The sequence below is a fragment of the Antechinus flavipes genome, chromosome 4, assembly GCF_016432865.1.
Source record: "Antechinus flavipes isolate AdamAnt ecotype Samford, QLD, Australia chromosome 4, AdamAnt_v2, whole genome shotgun sequence".
In the NCBI taxonomy this organism is placed as follows: Eukaryota; Metazoa; Chordata; class Mammalia; order Dasyuromorphia; family Dasyuridae; genus Antechinus; species Antechinus flavipes.
In genome coordinates this window covers 333,900,275-333,925,808 of record NC_067401.1, presented here as the reverse complement: position 1 = coordinate 333,925,808, position 25,534 = coordinate 333,900,275, and the positions used below count along the sequence as shown (strand labels likewise).

General features: G+C 34.3%; 1 protein-coding gene across 3 annotated transcripts in view; it reads right to left on the bottom strand.

Annotated features, from left to right (window-relative positions):
* The window catches only part of GRM1 (glutamate metabotropic receptor 1), a 443,057-nt gene that overhangs the window by 118,390 nt on the left and 299,133 nt on the right, over positions 1-25,534 (bottom strand). For all 3 annotated transcript variants that reach the window (XM_051997908.1, XM_051997909.1, XM_051997910.1), the window contains exon 4: positions 9,033-9,268. In XM_051997908.1, the coding sequence (XP_051853868.1) occupies positions 9,033-9,268 (236 nt within the window). The remainder of the gene's footprint in view (positions 1-9,032; positions 9,269-25,534) is intronic.

Here is a 25,534-nt window from a genome sequence, read left to right as displayed (position 1 = left end):
ATATTCTTCTCATAAATGATACTGATATCTAAAATAATAAATTTTGAGACAGTTTTTTTAATAGCCCCTTTTATGAGTAAAACATTTTCTTTTAAAAATTTATTTAGTATTTTATTTTCCCCCAATTACATGCAAAAACAATTTTCAACATTTATTTTTAAAACTAAAACAATTGTTGAGAATAGAATATTCTCAAAATAAGATTACTTATTTTTTTTGTTGAATCTTTTTCGGTCTTGTCCAACTTTGTGTGACCTCATTTGGGGTTTTCTTGGCAAAGATACTTGCCATTTTCTTCTTTAGCTCATTTGACAGATGAAGAACTGAGGCAGAGTAGGTTAAATGATTTTCTCAGAGTCATACAGCTAGTAAGTTCATGAAGCTGCATTTGAATTTAGGAAGATGAATCTTTCTGCCTCCAGGCCAAACAGATTGTGTCACTTAGTTGCCCTATTTGTTTAACAGGTTAATGTATACTAGTCTTTGACCTAAGGCACCAAAATTTCAAGTACGAACAGAAACAGATTAAAAACAACAACTTAATTAACATATAAATATTAATTTCAAATAGGAAGCCATCTGTTGGTGGTCTTTGCTTCTTTCCTCTTCCTCTGCCCCACTTGTTCTCGAGTCCCTACCTATTAATGTTAGCAACCAAGAATTTGTTAGTGAATATTTAACAAGCAGACCTCTGAAAAAAAAAAAAGTACCTACAATATATATAATTTTTAATTTAACTTGCAGTATCAACATTTTCTCTGTCATTTTCTTAAGTACTTCCTGTTATACACTCTATACAATCAAAAAGCAGGAAATCATGCCTTGATTTGTAGCATTTGTCAATTTCTGAGATATAAATTTTCATCCTAAACCAATTTAACAATTGACTTTCCTAAACCAGTATAATCTGGGTTTATCACAACTTTATTCTGCTCTCCAAGTTGTGGCTTCATAATACCCTATTCTTAAAATGCTCATTTGAATGAGCAGGCTGATTTCAGAAAAGCTTGAAAAGACATTAACTGATGCTCAGGGAAGTGAACAGATCCAAGAAAACATTTCACATAGTAACAACAAGATTATATGATGATCAATTGTGATGATCTTTGTTCTTCCCAACAATATGTTGATGCAAGGCAATTCCAATAGACTTGGAATACAAAATGCCATCCACATCCAGAGAGTGAACTAAGGAGACTGAAAGTAGATTGAAACATAGTATTTTCACCTTTTGTTGTTGTTTTGTTTTATTTGTTTGCTTTTTCTTGAGTTTTTTCTCCCTTTTGATCTGATTTTTCTTGTACAACATGACAATATGTTTAAGAGAACTACAGTATTTGACCTCTATCAGATTGCTAAGGGAGAGAGGGGAAGGAGAAAAGGAAAAAAATATGGAATACAAAGTCTTTCAAAAATGGATATTGAAAGCTATCTTTATATATATTTGGAAAAAATTAAAGTATTATTGAAAATTTTTTTAAAAAGTAAAATGTTAATTTTTGGAATATGTTTCATCTTGGGTACCCTAATGAATTTTGCATTGTTTTCCCCAGGCATGAAAAACTGCTTGTTACTCTTCTACTATCTACATACACATCTATAAAAATAGATAGATAGATAGATAGATAAGATAGATATACATATATATCTCTATATATGACATAGTAAAAGTGAGAATTGTAGAGTACTGCTTGCTACAAGACAGGGAAATAGCAAATATAAGGCTTAGATGCCTTGCTTCAAACCTAATTAGTGAGATGAGATGTCAGCACAGGTGCATATATAACATTAGCTAATCCTGACTTGTAGCATGAATTATGACAAAAATTCAAATTTCTTCTATTTCCAATAGCCTATTGTCAACCAGTCAATAAATAAATATTTATCAAGCACCTATTATGTTCCAAGTACTGTGCTAAGCACTGGTAAAGAAAGAAACTCAAACTATGATCCTTACAAGTTGAAGTATAACAGAAACTTATGTTCTTCAGAGGCAAAAAATCCTGGTTTTGAATCCTGTCTGCTTCAAATTTTTAGTAGCTTTATATTGGGGTTTATCTGCTTGGTCCCAGAGGAAAGAACCAGTATCAGAGGGTGGAAGTTGGAAGTAAGGGATGGCAGGAAGACCAGAATTCTGCCTTACAGTATATATTAGCATGAATGGCCTAGGCTTGTTAAATTTAGTCTTAGAGGCAGAAACCTGTGTCAGTGGGTAGAAGTTGCACACAAACAACTTGATGTCAATAAAACACTTTGTCATAATTAGATCTGTCCAGAAATAAAACTGCTTGGAATTGATGATTTTTCTCCTCAATGGAAATTGTCAGGCAGAGAGGGTGACCACTTCTCTTATATGGTATAGTATACATTCCTTTTTGGGGGAGGGGAGCAATTGGAGTTAAGTGGCTTGTCACACAGCTAGTGGAGTGTTTGAAGTCATATTTGAACTCAGGTCCTCCTGACTCCAGGGCCAGTGCTCTTACAGTAGAATTACCTTTTAGATATGGGTTGGATTAGATGGCGGCCAAAGCCCCTTCCAAATCTAAGATTCTGTAACTCTATAATAGTTATATGACTACAAGCAAATTACTTAATTTTCTAAGCTTCTCTTTCATCATGAGGAAAATGATGATAATTCCCATGAGACTGCTTTAAATGAGATAACACATATAAAGTGCTGTGTAAAATTTAAGGCGCTATATAAGCACTGGTTATTATTATTATTCCCTTCTTAGCTAGATTCATATTTAACCTTGTTACTTTGAAGTAGCATGACAAGTAGAAATTCACAGTATTTAAACAATATAATTTATCAATTCTTGATCATGAGGCTTCTAATTGTTCATGTATTTTATTCTTGTTTTTCTAAGTTGGCAGATGTTTTAACTACTACGACTAATAATAACTAGCACTCGTGTAGAGCTTTAAGCTTTGCAAAGCACTTCACAAAGATTATCTCATTTTATCTTTTACCATAGCCTTGGAAATTGGGTGTTATTAGGATCCCAGCTATATAGATAAGGAAACTGAGGCAGTCAGAGTTCAGGTATCTTGCCTAGAATCTGGGCCTATTAAGCCTCAGAACTCTATTTACTATACCATTCTGCTGCCTTATCATTTTCCCTTAGAGACAAGTATTGGGAGTTGCTTCCAAAAGTCTTTCATAGGAAAAAAAAAAAAAAACCAGGATTTTCTTTTCTTTTCTTTTCTTTTTTTTTAAATAACTTTTTATTGACAGAACCCATGCCAGGGTAATTTTTTACAGCATTATCCCTTGCACTCACTTCTGTTCCGATTTTTCCCCTCCCTCCCTCCACCCCCTCCCCCAAATGGCAAGCAGTCCTTTACATGTTAAATAGGTTACAGTATATCCTAGATACAATATATGTTTGCAGAACCAAACAGTTTTCTTGTTGCACAGGGAGAATTGGATTCAGAAGGTATAAATAACCCAAGAAGAATGCAAGCAGTTTATATTCATTTTCCAGTGTTCTTTCTTTGGGTGTAGCTGCTTCTAAAAAACAGGATTTTCAGTGGACACATGATTAAAAACTCTAGTTTTTGTATTATAACTCAGTGAATTGTAACAAACAAGCACATGCTGAAGAAATTTAAGAAAAGTAGGGAAGCAAAACACTGGCTAATGATGATTATAGGAATAACTGAAGTTTATAAAGCAACAAGATGGTAAGCAAATCTTTTTATCTCATTTGATGTCTGCAACAGCTCCATTAAGTAGGTAGAGCAATTATGATGATTCCTATTTTACAAATGTGAAAACCAAGGCACAGACAATTTAAATCACTGGGCCATATTCACACTGTTAGTCACTGAGAAATTGAACTAAGGTCTTCAGATTCTAAATCCAGTGAGTTTTCCCAATGTCCCATTGATTTATCACATTAATCAATAAATGATTAGTGCCTCAGAACATATGCTGACCTACAGTAATACAGAGAATTCTCTCTCTCTCTCTCTCTCTTTCTCTCTCTCTCTCTCTCTCTCTCACATTCTCTCTCTTTCTCTGTCTCTCTCTGTCTCTGTCTCTCTCTGTCTCTGTCTCTCTTTCTCTTTCACAATACACACACACACACACACACACACACACACACACACACTTTACACAGCATTGTGCCATTGTCTATGAACTTTTCAAGGTAAGTCTAAGATGCAGTCTCTGCCTTTAAGACAGTTATAATCTAGTTGGGAAAACAAAGTTTAAATAAGCGAAATAATTAAAGAATATGCTCATATGCCAAGGATAATAGCAGGATAGTAGCATGAAAAAACATTGTATAAGAGTAGTCCAAAGACATGTCTTTTAGACTAAATTAACTTTGTGATCTTGAGCAAGTCCCCAACATCTCTGGGACTCATGGAATATTCACATGGAGCATTTATCCAAAGGACTGTATCTTGCAAATACAAAAAGTTCTTAGGTTACAAAGTCCTTAAAAACATGAAATATCTTTTCTGTTTCTTCTGTGTCCCTACCCCTTTCCCTCATGAGGCTTCATAGTGCTGAACACACAACAGATGTATAGCTTATAATAATTGAGTGATTAAAAGCCCAAATGAAGGAAATCTAGAAAATGTAATAGAAGATAAGCCCATACTAGTGAAAATGCCTCTCATTCCTTTTAGTTGTGCAGTATAATTCTTATAGTATTGCATTAAAACTCCAAAAATGAGAGAGAAAAAGAGAAGAAGAAACAAAAAAGGAAGGAAGGAAAGAAGAGAAAGAAGGGAGGAAAGAAGAGAAAGAGAAAGAAAGAAAAAAGAAACAAAAGATTTGTCAAACTTTGTGAACAGAAGGAAAAGTAAAGCATGTTAGGTCATTAGTCACATTTACACCTCTTGTAGTATCATTAATCTTTCCCTGTTTATTAGCTGCCTACAACCTGTTCCAGTGTACTTTATTCTTTAAAAAAAAAAAAAAAAATCCTTCATTTAGCCTTACCATTCCTCTGAGCTGTTGTTCATTATTTCTCCTTCTGTTCATTACAAGGCTCCTTGAAGGAGGGATTTATATAAAAAATATAAAGTATGAACTTGCTGCCTTGCCTTCCCTTCCTCATAATATACTCACTTCTGAACTGTTGGAAATTCACTCTCTTGATCCCATCAATAGATCCTATCATCAGATTACTCTTTCCAAGTTTACTCTTTCTATTTCAATCAACTTAACTGCTACTCTAATGGCTTTTTTCCCAATCATTGTGTATCTTTGCTTTCTCTACTTTGAACGCAAAGGGATCAATAGATCCCTCCCTCTTCCTGAATACTCTTTGTTTCCCTAGTTTCTGTATATATTTCTTCCAAATTGTCCCTTAAGTGATCTGATGATTCTTTCTCAGTTTACTTTGATGGCTCATCATGAATTTTTTTTGTTCCCCAAATTTCTCCCAAAGTTCTGTTTTGGGTTCTTTGCTTTTTCCTATAAATGTTCTTTCTTGATAATCTTTTCTATTCTCTTGAGTTTGGTCATCATTTAAGTGAGGATGACTCTCAAATTTATATATCCATTCCTATTCTCTATCCTAAACTATAGACCCACATTTTCATCTACCTATTAGACATCTCTACATGGAGAAATAGCTAACACTCAGAATGTACAAAATTAAACTCTATCTTCTACCACAAATTCATACTTCTTCCAAATTTCTCAATTTCTATTGTTGGCACCATTGTCCCCAAGGTCACATTTGTTGATAATCCTGAAATTATCCTAGATTTTCTCATCTCCTTTATACTTGGCTAAGCAGTAGTCAAGTCCTAGCAATTATATTTTCCTATTCATCCCCCCTACCATATACAGTCATATGATCATCCCTCTATTTCAGGTCTTCCTTTATCTATTGTAATAGTTTCCCATTTGGCTCCCTGATTCCAGTTTTTTTCTTCTATCTATATTGTACAAAGATGTCAAATTAGGCTTTGTAAAGCACCAGGTTTTTTTGATTTATGTGTTTGTTTATTAGTATAAGACTCCATGTTCAGAAATCTCGAATGGCTCACTCTTTTTGGCTCACTCTTTTTGAAAAATAAAATGCATACCCCTTAGGCTGGAATTTGAAGCCTGAGACAATCTCTTCTCACTTACCTTTCTACCTTTATTTCATATAATTCCCTATTATATACTCTATATTCCAGCCTGATTTAACTACTTGCTCTTTCACAGGGTCTACATTCCATCTGCCGAGATGCCCTTGCATCTCCATCCCCTTTTCCCCTAGAGATCCCTTTTTCATCTTCTTTTCCTCCCAGAATCCTTGCCTTCTTTCAAGCTTTAGCTCAGATGACTGCTCATCCATGAAGTCTCCCTTATCTCTATAGTGCATAGTGCTTCATTCTTCCTCACATTGTTTTGCATTAAAAAAACCTGCATACATATTGTATGCCCTCATGAAATAGAAACACTTTCAGGTCACAAATTATTTCATTTTTGTCTCTCAGGCCCTAGAAACTAGCATAGTACCTTGCCAAAAGGAGGTGGTTTATGTCTGTCTTCTATTGTTATTTGATTTATACTGTTATTTTTTTGTTTCCCTGAGTAGATCATGAGCTGAGACTGAAAATCATTGATTATACTTGTTTGTATCCACTACATATGTTGATAAAAATCTAACAAGTCAATGAGTAAATATGTGATTGTAAAACATTAGTGCTCAATCAGACTTTTAAAAAAAGGTTGTCATCTCAGTTTCCAATGTTAATATGACAAAGGCTAGACTCCTTCAAAATGCAAAGATATTTATGACACTGCTGAGTTAGAAAGACTTAAGTTCAAATCCAGCCTTTAACATTTAAAACCTGTGTGAAATTGGACATGTCATTTAACTCTGTTTGCCTTAGTTCTTCATCTGTAAAATGAGAGGGAAATGTTGAACCATTTTAATATCTTTGCCAAGAAAATCCCAATGGGGTTATGAAGAGTCATTCTTCACTGTAAATGACTAAACATCAAAAATAATATAATGAAGGAAAGATTTTATGTCTAAATAATGTAGAAAAATGTAGGGAATATCAAAATGCTTATGTCATAATGATCAAACATGTGATTTTAATAAAGCGAAAAGTCTGACACTGTCACTACTGGGCTCTACCCTAAAAATTTCTCTCTTAACTCATATTAAACTTGATCAAAATTGTTCTCCTAATTGCTCATAGAATTCCCTGTCCTCCTTCTTTGGAGCTGTGGGATGTTAGAGACTGGGAGTGAGTGCAGAAGACCTAAGTAATGACCACTGCACTTATAAGTCAGTTCAATATGAGAAGTACTTACTAAGTTCCTAAACATCTATGTAAAAGACTCTGTTAAACACAGGGAACACAAAGCTCATGCTCACCTAAAAACAAACAAACAAACAAACAAATAAAATCTTTGCATGATATCAAAGAGTTATGTATGTGGGACTATTCAATATGTACCCAGCTAATTATATGATCATCTGAAGTGGGAAAGAATATAATCAACTGTAGGGGTGAGGAAAGTCATCTCATAGGAAATGAGCATTAAAAGAAACTAAGTCTACTAGGTGAAGGCAAAGTTCATTTATAGCTCGCACAAAAGCATAGAACCAGGAGATGGAATGCCAAGATAGGAGAATAGCAAGCTGGCCATCTTCATGGTAATGAAAACTATGGGAAGAGTGGAATCACTGTGAATGGCCAAGGAATAGGTATATTAATCCTAGAGATAAAGAGACTCTGATTTACCTTGAATTACATTGTCAGACATGTATTTTAGGAAGATTATTTTGCCAACTTTGTTTCAGAAGATGAATTGGAAACTAAGAATCTAGACATGAGATTGTTGTGATAATCCCAGAAAGAAATGAGAAGGGTATAAACTAGGTGATAGTTATGTGAATGGAGAAAAAAAAAAAACAAAGGAAATGTGTAATATTCTTCTTTAAATTATAATGTTCTCTGGGAGCAGGTTTTTTGGGGACAGTCTGAAAGCAGCCTTAGTTTCAGTTCAATTTAATAATCACCTCAAAATCATCCAGGAGTTAGAGTCCCAATCCTTTACTGTTTCCTTCAAAATAGCCTGGTTAGCTTTCTTAGAGCCCTATCTCTCTTCTTAGTTCTGAGAGCTCTTGACGCTAGTCCTTTGTCTCTTGCAGTTTCAGCCTCTAGCTCCCTCCTAATCTAAAGCCTCCAGCCAGCCCAAAGATGGAATATGGAATGAATTGACTCTGCCTCTGAAAGAGTGGGCTTGTGGGCTTCTGACTTGTGAATCTCCCAAAGTCATTCCTAGCTTATATATGCTCTCTAAAGGTGTGAACTCTAATGTGTGAACTCTCTTAAAGATACGAACTCTAAAGGTGTGAACTATGTACGTAAGCATTGTCTCTATCAATTCCAGTGACTTAGCACCTTGTAAGAATTCTAACAGGAAAGAATGCTGGTTGAGATGTCTAAGAACCTGACCAGGTTCTGTTGCTTCCACTTTTTACCAATGTAAAACTAGGCAAATCATTTGACATAATGAGTAAGAGTGCTAGAAATAGGAAGACCTGAATTCAAATACTTCCTTAGACACTTACAAGCAATATGACTCTGGGCAAATCACTTAATCTCTCAGCTTCTGTTTCCTCATTTATAAAATAGGGATAATTTTGCATTTACTCATAAGGGTTATTGTGAGGATCACAAGAGATAATATTCATGTTATGGGATCCCATAATCATGAGATTGAACTAAATGTCTTCTCAGGTTCTTTCTGTTTATAGACTATGTGCATGAGGTAGTTGTGGAGTTAGAATTGACACAGCATTGACAGCATATTGAAAAATTCATGTTTCCAAATTGATTTTTTCCCATCTATCCTACCAAAGCTAGTAATCTAGTTCATTTTTACATTGGCTTTCTCTCTGTTTATCTCTCTACCTCTTCTACCTCCACTCTTACAATAAAGATTGTTCTGAGGAGTGGGAACAAAAGAGGCAGAATATAATATTAGTCTACTATGGTCATACTTTCCATTAATAAAACATGATTTAAATTTCTTTCTGAGAATGGCATACCTGTGCAGATCCTTTTAAAGTTGGGGTTTTCCAGAAGATGTCCTGGAAGTCTGCACTGGAATCGATGCTGCCAGAACTCAGGGAACCATGGATTTCGAGTATTGGTGTCCAGCCTTAATTTTAGGAAGTAGTCATCAAAAGACCTGACCTCAGGTGATTGGAGCTTTATGGTGATACCTCCATTAGCTTCAACTTCATAACCTTCAATGACTTCATCTCTGTCTGCCCAGCCATCACTGAAAAGGAAATATAAAAAGTAAATAAACAATCCATACATGGTAGAACATTAGTTATGAAAGGGAACACTCAGCAATTAAACTCAATGAATGCAAGATGATAGACAAAAGAACTGATCCATTTATACCATTGGTAGACATGAAAGTTTAATTACCTGCCTTTTGTCTGTGTAGCCAAAATCTTTGTTCCATCTCTTCACTTAGACACCTATGGTGTTGTTGATTCCCTTCCCCCTCCCCCCAATACCATGTGGATGAGTTTTCATTGAGCTATTCGCATACTTTCTTGCCTGGTTTCCCTTGTGATGAATAGTCAGCACAAAGACAAAATGAAAGTGAATATAGTAATTACCAGAGTTGGAAATAGTGCTTGGCAGAGATAAAACTGGGAACTCCTAAACTGAAAAAAGTAATAATATTGCCAATAAAATATTTAAAAATGAAGCAAATATTAATTGAGTGCTTACTATGTGAGAGGTATACTATGTGTTGCAGTTGGAAACAAAGCAGTCCCTGGCCTCCAGAAGCTTACATACTACTGAGAGACATAATTGATGGATAAGCAAATACATAATACATACAAATAAACAAGGTAATTTTAAAAGAAAAGAACTGAAGAGATCAGGAAAAGTTCTGAGTAAGAGGTGACCCATAAACTGTGCTTTGAAAGCAGCTAGGAATTCTCAGAGGCAGAAGTGAAGAAGGAGCAACTTTTAGTCATGAGGCACCATCTGTTCAAAAATATAGAGGAAGGAGATGGACAGTCATAGATTAGTTTTACTAGATCTGAGAATGCATATAGAAGTCAGCTAAATAAGATTGGAAGCCAAATTTCTGGAAGTACCACTGAAGGTTTCTTGTGATTCGTTTTCGTTTTTGTTTTTTGTTTGTTTTGTTTTGTTTTGTTTTGTTTTGGTATTGAGGTGACAAGGTCATATCTCTATTTAAGAATAACATATTTGGCAGTGGTATGGGAGATAGATTGGAAAGGAAAGAAAATAGGGGCAGGGAGACCAGTGAAAAAGTCACTGAATCATAAAGTAAAAAGATAGAAGGCTATATGATTGAAGAGAAAGGGAAAGTTGGGAGGGAGGAAGGACCAGCACATGCCATTACTTTAATGGTTCCCAATAGACAAGGGCTGGGGCAGGATCAAGGTGAGAGAAAATGGAAAAACAAATGTAGTTTTTTTGTCCTCTGGGAGACCTCTGTGCAGCATTTGACACTGCTGAATACCCCTTCACTCCTGGACACTCTATTTTCTGGGCTATCTTGTCACTGCTCTCTTGGTTCTCCTCTTACCTTTCTAATTGCCCTCTCAGCCTTCTTGGCTGACCTACAATATCATCCCTTTAAATTTCAGCAGTTCCTCAATGATTATTCTGGATCTTCTCTCTTTAAACTCTCTCACATAATGATTCTATCAGGTCCCATGAATTTAATTATCTTTTCTACACAGATAAAGAAGTGGAAGAAGGGAAATAAGCATTTATATAGCATCCAATATGTGTTCTTTGCAAACATTATCTCATTTGATCCTGAGAGGTAGATACTATTATTATTCCTATTTTACAGTTAAGGAAATGCAAACAGACAGAGGTTAATTGAGTGTTAGTAAATGTCTGAGACTGGATTTGAACTCAGGTCTTCTTGACTGCAGGCCCAGTTCTCTATCTACTTTGCTATCTAGTTGTCTAGATGACTTCTACATCTGCATATCTGATTTTAATCTCTCTGAGTCCTGTGTCATCAATAGGCTATTGCCCATATCATATTGTCTTATAATGATCAAATAAAACTCATTATCTTTTCCCCAAATCCTATTTTTTCTCAACTTCCTTATTGTTGTCAAAGCCACTTAGTACCATCCTTTTCAGGCACTCAATTTTACAATCTCAGAGTCATTCTTGACTCCTCACTCTTCCTTATTCCATATGTTCAATTAGCTGCTGCCATGTTACTCCATAACATATGATCTATCTATCCACTTCCTACCATTCACATGATCATCACTTTTATTCAGGTTCTTATCTCACCCAATAGCCTCCTAATTGGTCTCCCTGTCCCAAGTCTTTTCTCTCTCTAATACATCTTCTACTTTCCTTTCAAAGTGATATAACTAAGCCATAAGTCTGATTATATAACTTCCTTGATTAATAGATTGTACTGATACCTAATTAAATATAATCTCTGTTTGGAATTCAACACTATTCATAATTCAGTTTCAACAGTCTATCCTCTGGGACAGAAAATTGTGAATTACACATATTTCATATTTGCCTTTAACCTATTACATATCCAATAAGTATTTGTTGAATGGATAGATGGATGAATGAATGTATGTTATTATCTCTGTCAATAACCACAGAAATAGTTCCAGGAATAAGAAAACTATTGAAATTGGGAAAGAAATTTCAGTCAAGAAGACACTGAAAGCTCATGTATGATGAGGCAGAAAATTGACTCACTTCTGCCAATGCTATCCAATATTTTTGCTCCTGGGAATTCAGAAAAAGGGAACAAATGCCTTTTACAAAAAGGGCTTCTTTTCTACATTCTGAAGCCAATTCAAAATACAACAACGGAAGAAAACAAGTTACTCTGTCCCTGAGAATAAGGTGGCTAAAGTAAGGGAGAAACATATTTGTTTACTGCAAGATAAAGGCCACTTCAATATTTTATTTTATTAGGTTGAAAATTCAGTGACTCCTTTGGATTTAATTTTAATTAAACTTCCTGGGCAAGTTTTTTGAATAGTCATATTTTGGAACTTTTTGTGTCATCTGTGATAGAAGAATCTGTAGCTTTCTTTAAGTGTTCACATGATCCAGACCAAACTTTGTTTTGAATTGACTTATTAAGTTCACAGTAATTTGGTATCTCTGAGAGATCTATCCCATACTTTCTAGCCTCTCTCTTCTTTGCACTGAGTAGGGAACTAGGTCACATCCATATATGTGACCATGAGTAATGGGCTATATTTTATATGAAATCAGTGAAATGAATATGTTTTCCAATTTGGGGAACTAGGTCATTGGTACATTCTAAAAACACCTGTTTCCAGCCTTCTAGGTAGGAAAGCACATTTTATTTTCTAGTGATCTGGGCTGCAGAGCAGATGTCTGATTGAATGAATACCCCTGGTCTGGACAGGATCTCAGCCAGTCAAAACCACTATTTGTAGGCTTAGGAGTATTGTAACTAGAGCCTTGGCTTCATATAATTTGAAGACATTGTAATACAAATGAAGAAACTCATGAATATGAAATTTGCCCATGGTCACTTAAATTAAGAAGAAAATTTATAGTTTGCAATTCTTCTTCAGGGAACTGTCTGTTCATTTCCATTGAGGAATGACTCTTGGGATATTTACTTGTAATCTTATGTTTCCTTTTCTCACCCACTCTCCAACCTTGAAAAAGGAAATGTAAATAATGATCACAGTAATCTTGTTTTGTGCATTAAAATAATGAATTTCTTTCCTAAATAGAAACTAAATTTGCTAAATAGAAGCAAAATTAAGAAGAAAGATGAAAACTTAGGTTTTGTTTTCCAATCCAACATTCCTTCCATTATACTATAATGCCTTTTTTAAAAATTTTTTTTAAATGATAAACTTTTTTGTTTTGATAGACTAATTTAATTGTGTATATATAACTTTTGACATTAATTCACTTAGAACATCTGAATCTCCTCCTTATTGTAAAACCTTTATTATTGTTATTATTATTATTATTATTATAGCTTTTTATTTACAAGATATATGCATGGGTAATTTTTCAGCATTGATCCTTGCAAAACCTTCTGTTCCAACTTTTCCCCTCCTTCACCTCACCCTCTCCCCCAGATGGCAGATAGACCAATACAATACATATTAAATATGTTAAAGTATATGTTAAATCCAATATATTTATACATATCCATATGTTTTGCTACACAAGAAAAATTAAACTTAGAAATAAGGTAAAATTAACATGAGAAGAAAACCAAAAATGCAAGCGGACAAAAACAGAGGGATTGGAAATACTATGTTGTGGTTCACACATTTCCCAGAGTTCTATCACTGGGTGTAGCTGGTTCTCTTCATTATTGAACAAATGGAACTGATTTGATTCTTCGCATTGTTGAAGAGAACCACATCTATCAGAATTGATCATCATATAGTATATGTTCTTGAAGTATGTAATGATATCCTGGTCCTGCTCATTTCACTCAGCATCAGTTCATGTATGTCTCTCCAGACCTTTCTGAAATCATCCTTTTGGTCATTTCTTACAGAACAATAATATTCCATAATCTTCATATACCACAATTTATTCAGCCATTTTCCAATTGATGGGCATCCATTCAATTTCCACTTTCTAGCCACTACAAAAAGGGCTGCCACAAACATTTTTGCACATACAGGTCCCTTTTCCTTCTTTAAGATCTCTTTGGGATCAAAGGGTATGCACAGTTTGATAATTTTTTGAGCATAATTCCAAATTGCTCTCCAGAATGGCTGGATCCATTCACAACTCCACAATAATGTGTCAGTGTCACAGTTTTCCCTGCATGCCCTCCAACATTTGTCACTATCTCTTCCTGTCTTCTTAGCTAATCTGACAGGTGTGTAGTGTGTAGACAGAGTTGTATTAATTTGAATTTCTCTGATTAATACAGACTTGGAGCATCTTTTCATATGGCTAGAAATAGTTTCAATTTCTTTATCTGAAAATTGTTTGTTCATATCCTTTGATCATTTATGAATTAGAGAATGGCTTGATTTCTTATAAATTAGAGTCAATTCTCTATATATTTTGGAAATGAGACATTTATCAGAATCTTTGACTGTAAAAATGTCTTCCCAGTTTATTGTATCTCTTCTAATCTTGTCTGCATTACAATGCCTTTCTTAAATCAGAGGAAATATTCATGACACAATTCTGATTGTCATTTGAAAGATTTCTAGGGATAGTGTAAAATTTTAACTAGGGTGGGGTGATTGAGGTTTTATAGTAGTCATTTAAATTTTGAAAGTGAGAGGAGCATAGAAGCTTAGCACCTATTTGGCAAGAATAATTATCTTAAAAAGGAAGCTATCACTCGGTTTTTGTATCCTGTGTTAGCTCATCTTTCCTGATATCCACATTTGTCACCCCAGCACTATTTGAAGTTACATTTCAGGATATTTCCCTATTTATGTGCTATTTGTCTAAGACACAAAATGTGCTATTATATCTGTGGTCCGGGATAATTAATCATAAATTTATATTTGAAGCTGGAGAGAATTGTTAGTGTTCAGTGAGCTTTATCTTCACATTTCTAAGTTGAAGAAACTCCAGTACAACATAATTAAGGTACTTGTTTAAGATCATCCAGTTTAAAAAATACCATTTTTAAGCCTGTTTCCATCCTGTGCCTCCAAATCCATTCTTTTTCATTGTAGCAGGATGCCAATTAAAAGTTAGTCTCTTTATTCCACTTACTAAGTCCCTGACTTTCATTATAAAAAGGGAACATGTTCTCATTTATTTAAGCCTTCAAGAAGTGCCACTTCAGAGTAAACATTTAAAAGTCAAAGCAACTCATTAGATAATACAAATATTTTCCAGGTCATTTTTAAGCTTCAAGTCCTTTCCTACTCCTCTGCCTCCCCCACATCAGGCTTTAATACTTTATGGAATTAATTTTGCTTCTATTTACCAAAGGAAAAAAAGTCATTATTTTTAATGCATAAAACGAGATTCTTATTTACATTTCCTTTTGCAGCTCAGGGTTCAGACATTTTTTCCCAAGTTGGGGAGTGGATAAGAAAAGGAAGTATGAGATTACAAATAGGTATCCTGAGAGTCATTCCTCAATGGAAATGAACAAACAGTTCCCTGAAGAAGAATTGCAAACTATTAACTGTATAAAAGTTTGCTAGAAATAGTTAAAGAAATGAAAAAGCAAAACTCATGTTTTATCTCACACCCAGAAAATTGGTAATGACACAGATAGGAAATGCCATTACCAGAGATGCTTCTTGGAGTCAAACATATAATTAGTCCAACTATTCTGGGAAGTAATTTGGAATTATGCTAAAAAGTTGCTACAATCTGTATCATTAGACCCAGAGATTTTGTTGCTAGACATACCCCAGACAGAAAGATCTCTCATACACCAAAATATTAATGTCAACATTACTTATTATAATTATATAGTAATTATATTGCTTTGCTAGACTGTTAGCTCTATGAGGCCAAGGATTGTCTTAACCTAAACTTTAAAACTAGGATCTAGCAGAATGTTACATCTCCAGTATATGTATAATAAATGTATGTAGATACAAAATCATCTATTTTAATAGTTACAAAGTAATTAATGTAGTCTAGCTGCAGGAATCTACATCCTCCCTTATCTAGTCATATAGCTGCTGAATGTCTCCAGTGATAAAGATTATGATGATAATATGATTTACCAAGACTTGAAATTATGTAAATTAATTATGTCTGATTTCAAGAACCTTTAAAGAAATTCCTACTCAGTTTTCTGACAACCATCTTAAAATCAGTAGAAACCATGAAAATAGTCTTCATCATTATGAGCTGGGCTAATCTTTCTCGAAAACAATTTGTAGCTATATTTCTAAATTGTACATCGCTTTCAACCCCACAATACTATGATTTGGACTTTATACACAAAGAGATCAGTGAAAGAAAAAAAGGACCCATATGTACAAAGGCATTTTTATGGTAGCAAAAATTTCAAAAGGAAAAATAAGCTTGAGTCACAGATAGGAGTCCAGTGAGCTAAAAGTATAGAGTTCAGGAATATGAGATTTAGGAATATGAGCTTGAGTAGTACAGTTCAGATGCAATATAGAGTACATAATGGAAAATAATATTAGATAATGAGGGAGAAATAATTTAGAGGCGGATAAACTGTATTAGACCTTAAATTAAAGAGTTTATGCTTTATCAGGTAAATAATGTTAGAAGACCTAAAGCTGATTTTTGAGTAATAAAAATAAGTACAGCTAGTGGTCTCTGGCTACGAACTGAATTGATGGAAATAGCTTCTAATACTTTTTCTCTTTTCACTTAAACATCAAGCTAAGATCTTTTGCCTGCTAAACTCCTCATATTGCTCCCATCTCCCAATCCCATTTTTTAGTTTGTGTTCTTAGAGACAGCTAGGTGACACAGTAGATAGAATTCTGGAGTCAGGAAGATTTGAATTCAAATTTTCCCTCAGGAAACTTATTATCTCTGTGACCCTGGGCAAGCTGCTTAACACTGTTTACCTCAGTTTCCTTGTCTACAAAATGATCTGGCAAAGGAAATGGCAAACCAATCCAGTATCTTTGCCAAGAAAATCCCGTATGGGTTCATGTAGGGTCAGACATGACAACAATAACTGAAAAATAATAAATATATGTATGTATGTGTGTAGTATATATGTAAATATATATATACTATATACATAGCATAATATATATGTAAATATATATATATACATAGCATAATATATATGTAAATATATATATGCATATATATATTTACTATATACATAGTATTTGACTTTATAAACTTTTTGTGCGTTTTTAATAGAATATTTGACCCAATTGCTAGAGGAATATGCTAATAACTCATCCAACTCAAGAGACCAGATTACTTTTTGGGAGCTGAGTTGTTGAGCTGCCCTTAGTATCAGTGTTCAAGGCTGTCACAAGATGGCAGCACATTGCACACCTAATGGTCGCTTCTGCCGCACAATCTGTTCCTGGAATGTGCTTTCCATTTTCCATCTGAGGACTAGAAATAAAGCTATATGTTGTATAAAAACAGGATGAATCTTTAACAGACAGCTACATTTTGCTAGCGTTTTTTCCACAAATATGAGAAATCTCATTTCACTGTCTCCTCATAATACTTTCCCAAAAACATTTTTTACAGCAAGCCCCACTCCCACCTCCTGCCTGGTCCCTTCCAACCATCTTCTGCTCCCACAAAGTCTTGATGTGCCCATTATAAAACCCTCTTTTCCCTCATCCAGCACCCTCTAAGTCTTCTTTGTCAAGAACAATCAAAAAAGCTCTCTTTTCTGGCTGTACTTCTGTGACTTGAATAAAAGCTCATCATGATGTAAAATGCACATTATCTTTGCCTTAGGCAAGAAAATTATCTAAGTTCACTATTTGCCCTAGGGCCTAACATAGTGCTCTATATACAGTAGACACAGTGTTATTGAATCATAGGTTCTTACAGTTAGAAAAGATTTTATCTAGTTCAAACTTCCTTTCCACTCATAAATGTACGAAGGCTCTGATAAAGTCATCTAGCATCTATTTGAAAGCTTCTAGTTACAGAGCCAATGGTTTTGGCAGCCTAGACAATCCATAGCTACCCAAATCAATCTTATCCATACTTAATAAAGTAAATTAATGGTTGATTTTAAAAACCTCAAGAAGTACTATTCAATCTTCTTGTAATTTCATTAGAATAAATTTTTAAGATATACATATATAAATATAATTTAAGGTTTTATTTAATGTAGCTCATGGAAGACATTGATAGATATTTTTGGAATCTTCTATAAGAAAAATTATGAGACACGAATAGGATTAGAATTATACCTATCTGCACTTCTAAACATTGCTGTTCTCTAAACAGCAATGTTTAGAAGTGCAGATAGGTATAATTTTTGACTATGGGTCAAAACAAAAAGCTGCTTCTCTGGTCTTCAATTCTTACCTTACACTTACTTCTTTGACATCTATATATCAAATGCTAATTATGCCTAAGACCAGCAGAAATAATTAGTTAGCAAACTCATTTATCCAATCAAATAGTAAAAAAAAAATCTGGACAAGTTATGAGGATTAGAATATACTTTTAAAAAAATACATCAAATAACTGTCCTACTTGAGAAAGATAGCTCAAATCAAAAGTGGTCCTGATCTCACTCAAAGAGCAATTCCCTGAAATCTCTAGGAATGCAAGCTGGAAATCAGAGATAGGGTGGAAAATTAACTTCTCTTACTATGAAGCTTGCAAGATCTTTCTTTCTCTATCCATTTTTCTTTTATTCGTCCCCAAAAAAATCTAGCAATATGTATTTCCTGTTTGAGGAGAAGAAATGATTATATTCTTCAAAGCTTTTGCACTGTCCCTTATAACGAATGTAACTTTGTTAATAACATTTTCTCCATTAATCCACATTCATCCCTAAGCAGCAATTTGCAAAATGTCTAGGTTTCAAATTGAAACCACGAAATTGGTCTTTATCCTTCTTTTAGTCTTAAGAGTATTTTAGTTCTTGAGAACCAGTTACATAAGACTTATAGAAGTATAGAAGTGCAGGCATTGGGGTTAAGGGTCACCAAGTCCTGATTCTGGTTTTTCCTCAGCTTTCCAGCCACCTGAGTGAGCACCTATAAATACAATCTTATACTTTACCACTTGTTCCTTTAGTTTTCATTTGATAGAATATCCCTACAAAATTTGGGTTTAAGGAAGGGAGTTGAGGAAGGAAGATGTCACAGCCACCAGCTGTGTCACTGGCCAGTAAGGTCACACTATAGTTCCAAGTGTTTGGGAAAAGCCCTGATCCTCTCCCTTCTCTCTTTTTATTCCTTTCTTCTCCATCAAGCAATCCTTCAAAACCCAGTGGAGAGGAGAGAATTCTTTTTTCTAGTCCTGATATTGCATTAACTTACTCTCTTCTTATGTTAGGAAAAACAACTCCCAGGTCTTTAGCAACTTAGATTCCTACAACATTGCCAAAAGTATTGCTATTCCTGTATCAGAGGATTTAGAAATGGAGCACTTATAGAGGCCACCATGTCTCATTCATTATATTACATATTTTTTTAAAAATGAAGCCCAGAAAAATGGTGATATTCATGGCTATATGGGAGAGGATTCTGATAACTAGTCCAACCTCTTTCTACTTAGTAGATGATCTCTAAATGTTCTTATATCTCTAAATTGTACAAAAATAAAATGACGATATAGGGAATATACCTGTGATTCCACAGATATATGTAAATTCCATGTAAAGGAAATTTCTCTACAAATTCAGTAAGCACTTTCTCTGCATTATATAGTCCTCTAAGGTTACAAAGGTTAAGTGACCTGACCAACTCACATAACCTATTCATATAAGAGGTAGTGAGGCTCAAGGATAAATGACATATCAATAGTACCATTCTAATTTCTGTTATCAATTGATCTCTGGTTGATATATGTGAGCGTTAAAAAAAGGACTGAATGAATAATCAGATGATTTCATTTCTGACACATCTGTGATCTTAGCCAAATTATTTCATCTCTCTAGTTCTTATTTCCTCATGCAAAAAAAAAAAGGGATTTGGATTAGGTCCTTTGTAGATCTAAATATTGCATTTTAGCTGTCATACTGAGTATCTCATTAGTGTGCTGGAACTCTCACTTTGGAAAGATCTTCCACTGAGATAAAGCAGTAACTCCACTGTATCGGTAATCAGGGAGTTGACTGTGACATCGAATAGTCAGGTAGCTGGTTCATGATCATACATGTAGCATATATTAGCTTTGGTACTTTAAATCAGATTTTCCTGACTCTAAGGCTATGCCTTTATCTCATGTGAATTAGAATAGTCTTTTTATTTGAAAAAACCTGATATTTGACTTCATTCAATGAAACAAAAATCTTCTAATCTTTATTTCATCAAGAGCACCACTATTCCACCAGTCACTCAAACTAATGACCTTAGATATACACCTGAGCTATAGTCCTGGTGATTCTAACTTTATAAAATCTCTCACCTCTCTTCTCTTGCCACAGTCATTTTAGTTCATGATTTTTATCACTCCTTGCCTAGACAAGTCCAAAAGCTTCCTAATTAATTTCTGTTCCAATCTACTTTTCATACAGGTGGGTACCAATATGATTTTTCTCTAAAGCATAATTTGAACTTGTATCTCTCATGGTCAAGAAGCTTTAGTGTCTTTATCTTGCTTCTAGTAAAAAATAGAAATGCCTCTGTTTGGCATTTAAAGCCTTTCACATGGGTCTAAAATGAACATATATGAATAACCTATATCAGATTGCTTGCTGTTTTGGGGAAAGGAGAAGAGAAGGAAGAAGGGAGAAAAAATTTTTGGAACTCCAAATCCTATGAAAATCAATGTTGAAAACTATCTTTACATATAATTGGAAAAGTAAAAAACTATTAAGTAAAAAACAAATTAATGAATTTAAAAAGTAAAGTCTTTTACAACATGACTCCAGCTTAATTTTCTAGGATAACTATATTATTCTCTCCCATAATCTATCTTCTAAACTAGTGACATCAAACTTAAATAGAAATGGAGCCCATTAAACCTTACATAAGCATCCCTGCTGGCAACAGATTGACTTAGAAAATATGTTAATAATAAGTTTTGTTTTATTTTTATTCATTTTGCCAAATATTTTCCAAGGAATATTTTTAGTTTTCTCTATTATGTTCTAAAAACTTTAGTTTTTATTTTTTACATATTTGTTCTTTATTTCTTTATTTATTTCCTAATAACATATAAAATATTTTATCAATCATTTTTAAAATTCTGAGTTCCAAACCTTTTCCTTCCTCCTGCCCTTCAATTCCCTTTTTAAAAATCCCCACTTTGATATTAATTATACATGTGAAGTTATGCAACATGTTTCTATTTTAGCCATGTCAGGAAAGAAAACATACAAAATAAAACAATAAAAATAAAGAAGGTAAAAAAAGTATGTTTCACCTTGCTTTCAAAGGTCATTAATTCTCTTCCTGGTGGTGGATAGCACCTTTCATAATAGGGTTTTTGGAATTGTCTTGGATCATCATCTTGATCAGAGTAGTTAAGTATTTTACCACTGATAATCTTTCTATTGCTGTTACCATGTAAAATGTTCTACAGCTTTTGCTTACTTCACTTTGCAAGAACTCATATAAATCTTCTCAAGTTTTTCTGAAACTATCCTGTTCATCATTTTTTACAATACTTGGTATTACATCATAATGATGTACAATTTGTTCAGCTAGTTCCCAAAAGACGGGCATTTTGCCAATCATTTGCCACCGCAAAAAAAGCTGCTATAAATATTTTTAGAGAAATAGGTGCTTTTCCCTTTTTAAAATGTTTTTGGGAATATACATTTATTGTTGAGTCATGCTATTGTTGAGTCAAATGATATGCACAGGGACAGCTAGGTGGCACAGTGGATAGAGCACCAGCCCTGAAGTCAGGATGACCTAAGGTTCAAATCTGGTCTCAGCCACTTAACACTTTCTAGCTGTGTGATCCTGGGCAAGTCATTTAATCCCAATTGCCTCAGGGGGAAAAAAGGTATACACAGTTTTATAACTTCTTGGGCATAGCTCCAAATTGTTCTTCCAAATGGTTGGACTAGTTCACAACTCCACTAACAATGATTTTGTATTCCATTTTTTTCCACATCCCCTTTAGCATTTGTTATTTTTGTGTGTGTCTTGTTAGCCAATCTAATGGGACAACTAGATGCACAGTGGACTGCCCTGGAGTTATCTAACTTTGGGAAGGGATAGTTGAGGACCCCACTACTATAATTTTATCTTTTATTTTCTCTTATTTAATTTTTCCTTTAAGAATCTGTATGTTATGCTGTTTGGTAAGTACATGTTTAATATGGATATTACTACATTATCTATGGTATATTTTAGCAAGATGTAGTTTCCTGCTTATTCCTCTTAATTAGGTCATTGTTGCTTTTGCTTTGTCTGAGAGCATGATTGCTGCATTTTTATTTCAGTTAAAGCATAATAGATTATTTGCCAATCCCTTATTGTAAGAATCTATATGGTTTCTTGGAAACAAATTATTATTGGATTCTGGTTTCTAACATATCCTGCTATCCAATTCCATTTTATGAGTGAGTTCATCCCATTCACATTCACAGTTATGATTATTGTGTATTTCCCTTCATCCTCTTTTCTTCTGTTTATCTTTTTCTCTTTGTCCTTTTATCCCGTTGCCTTCTCTAAAGTCTGTTTTGTTTTTGACCACTATTTTCTTTTATCTTCCCTTCTTTTTTTAGAACCCTACCTTTATTTTATCCCCTTTCCCCTATCTTTTAGGAATTTTTGTTGAACTTGTGACCAACTTGCATCTTTTTTTTTTTGAAGCTTTGCTTTTTATTTTGACTTTATTGTCTTCCTCTGAATTTGGTTTTGATCTTTCATGTTACAACTGTAGCTTTTTATGATCAAGGATTTTTGTTGTTGTTAGTTGCTCATTTTCCCACCTATGTTGAACTTTATTCCTGGTATATGGGGTATAGGGATGCTGTCTCAAGCTCCATGGTTTTTGCCCCCTCCCCTTTTTTTAGAGTTAGTTCTAGGGGATTGGAAATTTGCAGTGCTTCTATGATATGGAAAGTATGCTTTCCTATTCTGTCCTCTGGTCTTTATCCAGGAGGACTTTGCCCTAGAAACAATACTATCCCACAGCATCTCTGACTTGTAGGACCAGAGACCACATTGCTCCTGAGGGTTTCTACTCCTTCTTGAATGAAAGTGCTACTTTATAACCTTGAACTTTGACCCAGAAGTCAATATGGCAATGGAGTTGCCAGATGGTTTCTGATCCTACATTCAGTGTTAGCAGAAGGGTTTTCGGTAATCCTTTCTGACTCAGTTGAAAGGTCCCATTATCACCTCTCTCCTCAGAGATAAGCTGCTGTTGGTGCTTCAGTTGTCACTATATTGTCCCATCACTGGTGTTTCATCCACATGGGCTCTGGGCCAACCTTCTCCCTCCTGTCATAGATCTCTTTTTGTGACCTCCTATACTGTCTGGGCTGGAAGAATGTCTCACATTGACATCTTGTTGGTTTTTCCATTCCACAATTCAATGTGAAGCATTATTTTAAAACTGTTTGGAAGGGAATGTTAATAGAGCTCCATTGAGAACTTTCTGTGTTCTACCATCTTGGCCCTACCTCTGAAAGTGCCTTCCCCTAACCTCCATGATCTTTTAATCAGCAGTATGTTTGACACCTCTCTTCTGGACAAACTAGACTATTTGCTGTTTCTTATATTCCTATATTTCCATTTTTCATTTCTGGGTCTTTGTATAGGCAGCCTTCTATGACCTGAATATTTTCTTTCCTTACCTTTACTTCTTGTCATCTTAAATTCCCTTCAACACAGTGATGACATTCCCTACAATAGATCTTTTCTGATTTTCCCACTCATTTATAAATGCTCCCTTTGAAAATATTTTGAATTTACCTTTCTGAATAAATGAGGTCTCTCCTCAATGGAACAAAAGCTCTTTGAAGACAAGCATTATTTGATGTCTATCTTCATATTCTCATCTCTTGGCACATAGTAGGCACTTAATAATGCTTGTTTAATTGAACATTATTGTTTAGGTTTTAATATGGAATATAAGGACTGGTTAGTTTTTTCTGAAATTTACTGTTCTGCAATTTCTACATTTTGGATTATAATCCTTTTTTTTTTCCTCAAGACTTAGAAACTGCAGTGCATTTAAGTGCTAAGGTGATTCAGAAAGTGTGAACCACTCATAAGGCTGGCCAAAACAATTCCCCAGCCTAATGAATATTGTTAACTCAAGACTGTAAATTCATAGCACAAAACTGTGACTTTTTAAATTTGAGAACAACGACTGCAAGATTATATCACCCTACTGAGAATCTTCCACTGCCTACTGACACATTTTAATTCTATGAGCCTCCTCATGCTTAAAAAATAAATTTGGAGGTAAAGATTTATAGAGACTGAACAGTGAAATACCAGAGCTGGAAGCAAGTTTAGAGAACATTTAATGCAGCCTAATAAAAAGAATCATCTATATTTTATATAGCATCATTGACAAGTGGTGATCCTGCTCTTGCTAGAATTCATCTCACAAAGCAGTCCATTCTGTAGCTAACAGGACACTTCTTTTTATATCAAGAAATCTTCCTCCTGACAACTTCTACCCTCTGGTCCCAATTATGACTTTTGAAATTATCAAGAACACATGGCCTGATAACCTCAGAGTGACAGAATAACAAAATCCCATCCTGATAAGAAATCCTAGAGGCCATTTAAGACTAATCTATAGCAGAATGAGACTTTATTCTATAGCATAATGGATGTCTTCATTTAGCTTTACTTAAAGACTTCTACTAAAAAAGAACCTAGTACCTCAAGGCACTGGAGCCACTCCTCTTTTGAATAGTTCTAATTGTTATAGGAAAGTTCTCATATCAAGATTTAATGAAGATTTCTGCATCTTCTATTCATTGATTTGAATTCTGTCCTCTGGAACTTGTAGAGCTGAAAGATTAATCTCTTTCCAATAGGATAAATATTTGCAATACCTTCAACTGACCCTAATAACAGACCTTAATATCCTTTACTAACCTGTCTACCTCATCTGCATATTCTCTGGCTTGTGAATATCCTTCCTAAGATGTAGTGATTAGACTAGAGAGGAGGATAGTGGAAGTGTTACTCCTGTAGCCCTGGACACTATCTAGCATAAGTTCACATAGAGTGTTGTATGGTAATTGGGGTTTTGTTTATTTTGGGGGGGGTTGATAGCTATATCATACTTCTATTGAGTTTCATAAAACATTGAGAGTTTTTTCAGATGAACTATTCTCTACCTTCATTTTCCCCATCTTATATGAAGTTGCTTTTTCAAACTCCAATATAATTATTTCTATTTATCCCTGCAACAATTCAATTTATTATATTTTACCTAATAATCTAGCCTATAAAAATCTTTTTAGATCATTATTTTTATACAATATCCTAGATCAATCATTTTCCTTCTTATATTAGATGTATTAATTTTGTTTGTGCAAAGGCTTTCTAATTTTATGTAATCAAAATTATCCATTTTATTTTTTGTAATTGTCTCTATTCCTTCTTTGGTTACAGATTCATCCCCTACTCATAGCTGCAAAATGTTTACTTCTCTTCCAATACATTTGTAATGGCATGCACTTCAATATTGAGGTCACAAATTCACTTTAGATTTATTGTAGATGAATGCATAAAATGTTGGATGTTCTTAGTCTAATTTCTGCTATATTGTTTTTGAGCATTCCCAGTAATCCTTATCAAATAGAGAGTTCTTTCCTAGGTAATTTATGTTTTCATGTTTATTGAACTCTGGAAATGAGTTCCATTATTTCCGATTCTGTTTTGTCTAGTCTATTCCATTGATTTCTTTTTCTATCTTTTAACTAATACCAAATGGTTTTGATTGCTGCTTTAATATAAAGCCTGAGGTCTGT